General features: G+C 46.7%; 1 protein-coding gene across 3 annotated transcripts in view; it reads right to left on the bottom strand.

The window, feature by feature from the left end:
* CACHD1 (cache domain containing 1) overlaps nt 1-10,453 on the bottom strand; it is a 58,899-nt gene that overhangs the window by 20,237 nt on the left and 28,209 nt on the right. For all 3 annotated transcript variants that reach the window (XR_004081926.1, XM_031058579.1, XM_031058578.1), the window contains 7 exons: nt 8,991-9,207; nt 5,380-5,529; nt 4,135-4,368; nt 2,386-2,535; nt 1,765-1,888; nt 1,153-1,270; nt 187-355 (listed from right to left, as the gene is read on the bottom strand). Coding sequence is in view for 2 of the 3 variants with exons in the window: in XM_031058579.1 (XP_030914439.1) it covers nt 187-355; nt 1,153-1,270; nt 1,765-1,888; nt 2,386-2,535; nt 4,135-4,368; nt 5,380-5,529; nt 8,991-9,207 (1,162 nt within the window). In the remaining variant the exon portion in view is untranslated. The remainder of the gene's footprint in view (nt 1-186; nt 356-1,152; nt 1,271-1,764; nt 1,889-2,385; nt 2,536-4,134; nt 4,369-5,379; nt 5,530-8,990; nt 9,208-10,453) is intronic.

Genomic DNA, 10,453 nt, shown 5'->3' with positions numbered 1-10,453 from the left:
TTCCTCATGGAAAGGGTGGAACTGCCCATGAGGTTTGGAGTGCCCATCCCTGGAGGTGGCACTCAGAGCTCTGGGCTGGGGACAAGCTGGGGATTGGGCACAGCTGGGACTGGCTCCTGGAGGTGTTTCCCAAGCTGGGTGCCCCTGTGTCCCTGCGGTGGCCAGGCCAGGCTGGCAGAGCCCTACCCAGGGTGGCCAGCTGCTTGAAGTGCAGGCAGGCTCTGGGCTGGCCCAGCAGGTCCAGCCTGTGGTAGAGCAGCTTGCTGCTGGGGACAGTGTTGAGGTTCTTCAGCTGCTTCACGGGAATTTCTGGCTGGATCACCACCACACACAGGATGAAGGATGTGTCCTGCACCTGCAAAACACCAGCCAGTCACCAAACAGAACCAAAGTGTGCAGGATGAACGGAATTTCTGTGTTTCAGAGCCACTGAGTTCTACAAAAAACACTTTGCCACACTTAACACAGAAAATAAAAACACTGTAATTTTTTTTTCCTGAAAACCAAACAAGACTTTAATTTTGTTGCTTAACTAGCAATAATTTCTAATTCTAACACTGTTTCATGGATATGTTTTGTCACTAACAGAGGAGAGGCTGCAGGTTTCCAGTTGCTGGACACACACTGGTGTTACCTTTATGGAGAGTACAGACAAATTAACTCTCAAATGCAAGATTTTATTATTTCCACTCTTAATTGTGTGCTGCATGTGCCACATGTTTTACTGGTTTGGGTATTTTAAGGACTCTAAATTACACCAGAGCAGCAAACCTTGGAGTGTCCCAGCTGCTCTGCAAAGGGAGTTTGGTATTAAATGCATTGTTACAATCTTAGAAAATCAACTCCAGACACCTTCCTGTGTGAATTTCTGTTAAACAATGACAGATTTAATCTCTTAAAACTGCTCAGTTTAATCCTTTAGGTTGGATTAAACTTAACACCGTGAAATGATCCACAAGTACCTTCTTGAGTTTGTTGGCACAAAGCAACCAATTCTTGCTGGCATTGGTGAATTCACCTGGATTATGTTTAACCTCAGATTCCATTTTAACCCCAGGGCTGAGATTAGTGATCAGACATTCCCAGACTGAAGGAAGGACAGCAGCAGAGCCATGAATTCCCTCTGTGCCATGCCACACTTGTTGTCCTCACCATTTTCCAGGCATAGCTGACATTGTAGGCTTCTTTCCCAATTTCCCTCAGCTTGTTGACGTGCCAGGACAGCGAGGAGTTCACAGGAACTGTGATGATCTGGCTGCCCAAGGGAATGCTGCAGGGGCAGATAAAACATCCAGCAGTTTATTAAACACTGAGCAAAACTGCTAGGACTTCAGCACAATCCTTCTATTGTGTGTTTATATAATTATCATAAGAATTGAAGGAATTAACTGTTATTTGTGCTTGGTGAAGGAAAGCCTGTGTGTGTGCTGCAAATGCACTTATGTACCCCCACATTTTGAGCTTAAAAATTCTCAGAATGGGCAAAGGATAAAGAAAAAGCCAGACCAAATAATGGGAAATCTTCCTGACAGGGAAGAGAGAGATTAGAAGGAATATTCCCCAGATCAGCTGGGAAACATTACATAACAAATGACAACTGAAAAAAGTTGGGAGGAAAAATCAAACCAGAATTGCTAATGGGGAAAAAAAAATCCATCCATCTATCCAGATATTGTAGGAAAAGGAATTTTACCTTATATACTTTTAAATTCCTCTAGAAATACTCCCAGTGCTGCTCGTTTGGGAGCTGCACCCACTCCTCACCTGAGGATGTTCTGGCGCACCAGCTCGAACTTGGGAATGTTCTCGTAGTGGATGATGTCCGTGTGCAGGGGAGGCTCAGACAGCAGGTAGGGCCTGGTCAGGGAGGGGTGCATCAGAGTGTACCCTAAAAAACAAACACACAGCCCCAGACGTGGAATGCATTACAAAACCGAGCCCAGGAGAGGTGTTTTAGGGGGAAAAAACAAATATACAGTAATTGCATAGAATTTTGGCAAGGATGGCAGTGACCAAACCATCTCGTCATCAAAGGGGTTGCAAATGAAAAGCAGCTTGAAAAATTCAGAAATAAAATAGGCTGGATCAGAGGGTAAGAGCTGGGCACACACATTAACACCAGTTTTCCCTCTTTCCCAGAAAACCTTGGATGTCACAGGTGTAGGAAATCCCCACAGCAAGAGTTTCCAAATCAGAAGCCCGGGACAGAAGTTTCAAGTCATGAATCCACCTAAAATCTCCAGCAATATTCAGGCAAAACTAACCAACAACATGCAATTAAACTTCTAATAAATATTGTCATTCATTACTCAGAAATGTGAGAAGTCAGAATTGGTGGTTCACGAGCTCAGTGGGACTAGAGGAGATTATTTGAGTCAAAATTACCTTTATTATCAATGAGGAAGGTGTAGGATCCCAAGGAATCCTGGTAATAGGTGACATCTTCCAAGATATAGGCAAGGTTGACATCTACTCCAACAATTCCCAGCAGGAGGTTCCCGAAGTAGCAGGGTTTACTGACAGTCATTATCAGGCCTTGGAGGGAGAGAAACACCACAAAACCATCAGAAAAATCATCTGGTTCATTATTTTGAGAGGAAACAGAGCATTCTGAGATGTTACACAATTAAATTTTGCATCTATTCCTTGCTAGAATATGGCCAGGGAAGCTCAGCGGGGTTTCTGTTGTGTCTGGCTGTTGTCAGCCACTCTCCCTAATTAATCTGTGTTCCTGATAGTGACCTGAAGTATATTCATCAATTTCTTAGAGCACACACCACAATTGTTGTTTGAGGGGTTGTCAGTCTCCAAGTGGATTCCTTATAGATCTAAAATAAATTTGTATGAAAAGCCAACAGAGTATTCTCTTCCTTCAACAGAATTTAAGGCCATTAAAAATAGGATGGAAGAAGAAGAAGGAAATTACTTTGTCCTTGTAAAGCAACAGTTGGAATGAGTTGTTTCTCATCTACTGCATAATCAGAATATTAAATCTCTGCCTAACTAAATCCCAGTATTGCCACTGTGCTGGGAACCATATCCATAATTACCCAACAGTTTGGATTGATCTCATCCCTGAGGTGAGAACTCTGCAACACTTTCTTACTCCTATTTTCTGAGCTTGGAAACTCAGCAGCTCTTCCCTCACACCAATATAAAACTCATTTGCATGTACAAGCCTTTAAGTACACTCTGAAATCCCTGTAAGACAAACCCATCTATTGCACCATTCCCAATCCTTTGTTGCTCCCATTTTCCCTTGGATATGGCTTTGGGAGAGAGCAAGAACAGAGTTTAATCACTGAGGGAGGGAATGCAGGAAGGAGCAAAAGCTCAGACTCAGATTTCCTCAGGAACAGCCTTAAATTCAGTTTGAGTCTCAGGACAGTCCAGGTGTGCTGAAGCCAAAGAAGGGCTGAGGGTGGCCAGCTTGGGACAATAATTAACAATAATTAACAATCTCTCCTTGTGCCATTTGCTAGGCTGCTTTTATCCTGCTCTCACACAGGACTGACATGGATGCCATTCCAACCTATCTCCCTCCAGTACAGAGAATTCCTCTCCACAGATTAAATTATGGATTATTTGTTCCTGTGTACTCATACAGAGGAACAAATTTCACCACAAGAATCCAAACTAAATCTGTTGACTCCATGTCTTGTCAGCACTTTTTTCACAACTAAACCTTCTGCGGATGAAAACGCTACAGACAAGAAGGCTTGGAAACACATCTAGAACCAAAATCTTGTAGGATTGTGGAATAGGTTTTGCTGTGACTTCTGAGAGCCAGAGAGAAGTTTGGTAAGAGGATCCATGTTCACCCCTGAAAGAATTTCCTACCAAGGTTGTTGACACAGAAACCAAGACAGAGAGGAGGATAAATAAGAGAAACCTGCAACTATTCCAATGAGCACTTTGTTTGTCTTTCCTTACCAATGAGTCAAGTTATGAGTTTTGTGAGAATGTATAAAAAGCATGCCAGAATAAAAACAGTTCGAAGGCTTCTGAAAATTGAGTGCATTTGTATTGTCTCCATCTAAGCTGGGACACAGGATTACAGTGAATCTGGGGACATGAAAGCACAGAGAACCCGATCTCTGATGGTTTTACCCCGAACCCGAGGCCAGCACTCACCATCCCCCATCTCATCCGAGAAGGGCAGGCTGAACACGGCCTCGTCAATCATCCTGTTGGGCAGGTTGGTGTAGAACCTGCCCACGGTGGTCTCCAGGTTGCTGAGCTGGTTGAGGACCATCATGCTGCCCTTGGTGACGGGCAGGGCGCTGCGGTCGGGCACGCCGTACTTGGCCGAGTTCTGCTCAGCCAGGTCCCGCAGGAAGGCCAGCTCCTTCAGCCCCGTCACCCCCTCTGCAGGGACACAAAACACAGGCAGACAGGTCACACAAGCTCCATTTCCACCCAGGCTCCTGCCCCCTGCTCCAAAGGAACGATCCATACTCTGTATCGCAGCACTGAAAATTCTACATTCTTATTTAAGTGCTTAAAGATTGGTGTGAGGAAAATTAATAACTAGCACCAAATTTAAAGAGATTGCCTCTCTCCTGCTGTTGCACAGTGCAAAAGATTTGCCATGCTGTTCACATCCCCCCTTTAAACAAAGGCCTGGGAGCAAAGAGCAGTGTGCCCCATAAATCCACAGGACAGCTCTTTGTTCTCCACGGTGGCTCGCCCACAGGCAGGACCAGGAGCAATCCTCAGCCCTGGAGATAACAGCCTTTGTTCTACAGCTGAATCATTCCAGTTTCACACTTCACTCAAGTCCCAGGCTCAACTCCTGCACACAAATCAAAGCCTCTTGCACGCCCCAGTCTCAAATGAGTATTTAAATTTACAACCAAATCATACATTGGGTTAAGCATTCATTTCCTGGGCTATTTTCAGTAATACAACAAACTGCCTTCGTGCTGAAAATGCTTTTTTGGAAAATGTTCATGTTTAACTTCACTCTCAGGTTGGTTCCCAGGTTACCAAAGCTGGGCTATCATTTCAGACTTGGTTTGATCTCCCATTCACCCTCCCTGGCTGAAGAAGTCACATTTAGTTCCAGCTTGCTGCCCCTGGAAGCCCCCAGGAAGGTTTGCAGTTGCAATAATTAACAAATTTACCTCAGTCTGGACAATCCAGGCCACAATATTTTATATCCCTGCAGCTGCACTGGGATACACAAAGATAGAGTGGCACAGCTATAAACACCAAAGTAACAACATCTGGATGCAGCTTCTGGATTAAATGTGCCAAAAACCCATGAACAAACTGCTCCCAGTAAGGCCTGGAATTACCCTGGGATGAGTTTAATGAACGAGCTGTGCTGTGCCAGGAAGGGAATTTTATGGCCTGGAAATCAGAAGCATCTCTCACCATTCATGAGGGCATAAGTGAGGATCATCACGGAGTTATTGAGGAAGCTGTTCTCTTCGTTGATGACACGCAGAGTGGCTTTTTTATCATCTTCTGAGGACTCTTTTGATGTGATCCCAGCCGAGAGATAAATGATGACCATGTCAGTATCTGAAACACAATCACAGACACAGCACAACAGTGCATCAGGATTTTAACTCTTGTGCTGAGAGCCCTGGAATCTGCTCACAGCAGCTTCTCCCAGGCATCCACAGCCCCTCCAGGGGATGAACACACTGCAGCCACATGGATTCCAGCCTGTGGGGTTCAAGTTTCACTCTTGGCACTCACCACACTTCTGTTTGGTTTGGTGCCTGCTGGCCACCCAGGAGCACTGGGCTTGCTCTCCTGAGCAAACCCCACAGGCACCTTCTGACTTTGGAGTCATGGAATGGTGTGGGATGGAAGGGACCTTAAACCCCATCCAGTCCCACCTCCCACCGTCCCAGGCTGCTCTGAGCCCTGTCCAGCCTGGCCTTGGGCACTGCCAGGGATGCAGGGGCAGCCCCAGCTGCTCTGGGAATTCCAGCAACCCCTCCCCACCCTCCCAAGGAACAATTCCTAATTCCCAATGTGCTATCCACCCCTATCTCTGGCAGTGGGAGCCATTCCCTGCGTCCTGCCCCTCCATTCCTTGTCCTCAGTCCCTCTCCACCTCTCCTTAGGCACTAAGGACTCCCTGGATCCTTCTCCTCTCCAGGTGAGGAGCTTGGCTGCCTCCAGACAGGAGCACACAGATCCAGCACCTGGAGCAGCTGCTCCAATTCCATGGAAAAGGCTCCACAAGGTCAAACCCTGCACTTTTAATCTCCTGCCCCTCTGTTCTCCTTCCCCCTGCAATCCTAAGGCATGGAGCTGCACAGGATACCCTCCATGGAGCAGGGCAGAGCAGAAAGCTTGGGAATTCTCTGGAATGTGACCTGGCCCCTCACACTTTCCCTGGAACACGTTTTTCAGGCTGAGGATGCTCCTGGCCAAAGCCCTGCCCCAAAGCCTTTGAACACAACAATCCACAGCCCCGTGCTGGCTCCCCAACCTGTTCCATCACATTTATCTCAGCATTGAGAGTGGTTTGTGTTTATAATGAACATACAGATCAAAATCATCCACAGGAAATCCAGAGCACTGGGCTGACGTGGTCACATCCCAACTTTCTTGTTTCACCTGGATTTTTGGTGGATTTGCTGTACTGATTTATTAAATAGGTATCAATGTTTTCACTTGCACATTTTGTCCTCATGGCTTGACCAGAATTTCAGCCAGAACCAGATTTTGACACAAACAGGAGGTGCTGTTAATTTGGGGGAATTTCTACCTTAGTTTTCTGTAAGGGCTAAAAGTAGGGAAAAAAGCAAAGCCACGTATTAAAGCAGCTTTGGGTGGAGTTTAAGGAAAATTGTTGCTGTGCTTCCTAGGCTACAGCAGAGATATTTTATCTGCAGCCAGGCATGGTGCTGCAGCCTAAATGGTATAACAAAAGCCAGTCCTAAATCTGCATGAGGGACCAGAGCAAGCAGCTTTTGGAGCAACCCTTTGGGCTGAGGATCTGCTGAGCAGGATTGCAGTAGGACCTGAAGCAGAAAATCCAGATGTGTTGAACAGCACAATTCTCCCATCTCACACCAGCAGTTCCCTTCTGGCTTTGCCAGTGTGAATTTGGGATTGAGGCTGTATCTCAACAGCTTCCCTGACACACCCACACATTGTTCTCTGGGAACAGGATGTTAGAAAACTAACAGTGAAATGAAGGAATTTTTTTTTTTTTTTGCTGGGTTTGTTTTTCTTTTCTAAAAAGATGAAAAAGATTATTTACAAGAAAATGAGACATGTTTTATAAACATCCTCTTCTCAAACCTATTGTGTCTCACCCCAGGAATTCTGAAATTCATCATAAACACGTTAGATCTTCACAATCTTCCATATGTAGAGAAAACCTAAATCCAAAGCATTTGCATTTTAACTTTCTGTGCTTGTGCCCCAAAATAGTTGTTTGATATGAAACCTGGTGAAGTATGAATATGCCAAAACTTCTAATCCTAATATAAAACATAAAAACATGGAATCCTGGAATGGTTTGGGTTGGGAGGGACCTTAAAGCTCATCTCATCCCACCCCTGCCATGGCCAGGGACACCTCCCACCATCCCAGGGTGCTCCAAGCCCTGGCCAAGCTGGCCTTGGACGCTTCCAGGGATGGGGAATAAGCAGGAGGATGCTCCAAGACTCCTTAGCTGATGTTCTTGGAATAAATCCTGATGACAAATTTGTCTTGTCCCAGCCAGCTGCAGCAGCACCGCACTGTTCATTTTGCATTTGCTGGAGTTGCTCTTGTCATCATTTTGCCAGAGGATGGTAAAATCCTGCCCTTGCCAACCTTACCCTTTGTCCAGTCACATAAAATCTCCCTGTGCCAATGGCCTGAAGCTCAGGAATTGGCTGAACCTTTGGAGGCAAAAGCACCATTCCATAAACCCGAGGAAAGTCACGTGGAATGGGGGGTATTTCCTCATTCTTTCCAAAGCACTTCAGTTCCTGGACTTTTCCTCTCTCTCTGGCTCTGCACAGCCTCTGAGCTGGTGCCCTTTGGGACCATGAAGGCTCTGCTCTCACTGGAGCAGGCACAGGGCCAGGGGGTGGGAATTGAGTTGCATAATCCAAGTATCCTGATGGAGATGGGCTGCTCCCTCCACCCTGCCCTGGCACTGCCAGTGCTACTCAAATCCAAGGAGCACCCAGAGCACAGCATTTGCCTTCCACGGCTTCCTGGCAAGCAAATCTGCCACTCAATTTCGCATCCATCCTTTCATGTGTTTCACCACATCCTCACTACAAAAAACACCCAGAAAAACCCCAGTCTTGGGGAGGGGAAGGATAAAGCTCATAATGAGTACACAGAGTTCAGGGGGGTTATTGTGAGATGAGGGAAAATTTAGCCAGGACAGCTTTGTGTTCCATAAAACATCACCCATAATTGGTATTCTCAAAATCTCATTTCCCTGGGAAGCAAGGGGATCCACTTCCCCAGGATTCTGGTAAGGCACATCATCCATATGCAAATGTGCCAGCACTCATTAAATGAACCTGCAGAAGCTGCAATTTTCCTGGAAAGGCCTCCTGCCCCATCATACAGACTGAGGAAATAACTCAGCTATCACAGAGAACAACTCTGCATTCTCCTCTTTCAGTTCAAAAGAAAGGCAAGGCAGCAAGAGACGCAAATGAGAAGGGACACATCCCACAGATCCTCACATGGGAGAATGGACACATCCCACAGCCCCTCATGGAGAATGGACACATCCCACAGCCCCTCATGGAGAATGGACACATCCCACAGCCCCTCATGGAGAATGGACACATCCCACAGCCCCTCATGGAGAATGGACACATCCAACAGCTCCTCACGTGGACTGCAGCCCAAGGAAATGCCCCTTAAAACAAAAATGGGGATGGAGCACGTTTCTGTTCCTATTCAACACACTGCACTCCCTTGGTCCCTGGCAAAGTGAGGATGTGGAATAAGCAAACACTGGCAAGGTCCTGGAATAGCCCGGCTGGCACGAGAGGCTGGCTTACTTCCTTGGAGCCGGGTGCCGTTGTTGGTGTTCCGCAGGAGCTGGAAAGCCTTCTGGAAGCCCAGGGCGTGCTGCGTGGAGCTGTCGGACGCCTTGATGCTGCTGACGAAGGTGGACATCTTCCTCTTGGTCTCACTGGTGGCAGGGGACAGGAAGGTCTTGTAGCACTGGTCCAGGGAGCACGTGCGCACCGCGTCCGCCACCGTCAGCACCGAGATCTGCCGGGAACAGACTCCGTGGGGAAGGGGTTCCGTGGGGAAGAGAGAGATTCCATGGGGAAGGGGTTCCATGGGGAAGAGAGAGATTCCATGGGGAAGAGAGAGATTCCATGGGGAAGGGGTTCCATGGGGAAGAGAGAGATTCCATGGGGAAGGGGTTCCGTGGCGAAAAGGCTCCATGGGGAAAAGGCTCCATGGGATCACCTCCCCTGGAGGTGGAGCAATGTGTGCCTGAGCTCAGGCCACAGTGTGCTCCAGCCAAACTGTTTTTTTAAGTTATTCCTATCAGAAGCCTCTGGGGTTCTCAAGGTTACTAAGACATGAATTGTGCTACGTTAAGAAAGAAGAGGCTGAGAAGCAAAATGCCAAGAGCACAAGAAGTAGATAAAGGAGGGCCTTGAAGCACTGGACTGTAACCAATCACAAATCCTGAGAAGTGCATGCAGAACACGTGGACAAGGTAGAGGCACCAATCAAGAAATGTGTGATTGTGTGTGCAGCAGTGTTAGACTGTATAGAGGGCGCTTAATATAAACAGTGAAGGGGCTTCTGCTTAATGACATTGATTAGTTGTCCAGGAGCCCTGTTCTCCTGCATGGAGAACACAACACACATCCTTACATCATCTTTACACACCCAGACACACAACACTGGAGAAGCCAATGGAGGAGATTCCATGGGTTTAAAACTGCATTGTTGGAAAAGAAATGCTGGAGGCACAAATCTGTCAGATTTCAAAAGGATTATGTGGAGTTCAAGGAAAAGAGATTTGGGTCTTTGTTTCTCAGCAGAGTCAGCTTCACTCTGCTCCCTCACAATGGTCAATGCACTGCTCTACCAGAGCCTGAGTGGGCCAGGGAGAGCTGACAGGGAATCAGCAGAGAGCATTTTCAGGAAAGCCTGGAGAGCCTAGAGGAAAGCAGAGTGCACAGAGAAATGAAAAAAAAAAATAAACAACCCCTCTAAGGACTGCTCCCAGCAAAGCTTTTTGTTGTTTTAATGTTTCAGTCAAAGCAAGGTGACTGACATCAGCTTTTCCTGTAAATAAGTTAATGCAAGTGTTACCTCTATGCCTTAATGGCATCTAACACACCAGACTCATTAACTGAGCGACAAACTTCATTAGGAAGCATGGCTGAGGCAAGACAGCCCCAGAATTAAGCAGTAACGAGGTACCTGTGTAACAGGTTCTATAATCACTGAGCTACTGACCAAGGAATAGGTGTATAAATGTATTCTCTGTATT

This window comes from Geospiza fortis, unplaced genomic scaffold, assembly GCF_000277835.1.
Source record: "Geospiza fortis unplaced genomic scaffold, GeoFor_1.0 scaffold396, whole genome shotgun sequence".
In the NCBI taxonomy this organism is placed as follows: Eukaryota; Metazoa; Chordata; class Aves; order Passeriformes; family Thraupidae; genus Geospiza; species Geospiza fortis.
This window is presented reverse-complemented; position numbering and strand designations above follow the sequence as displayed.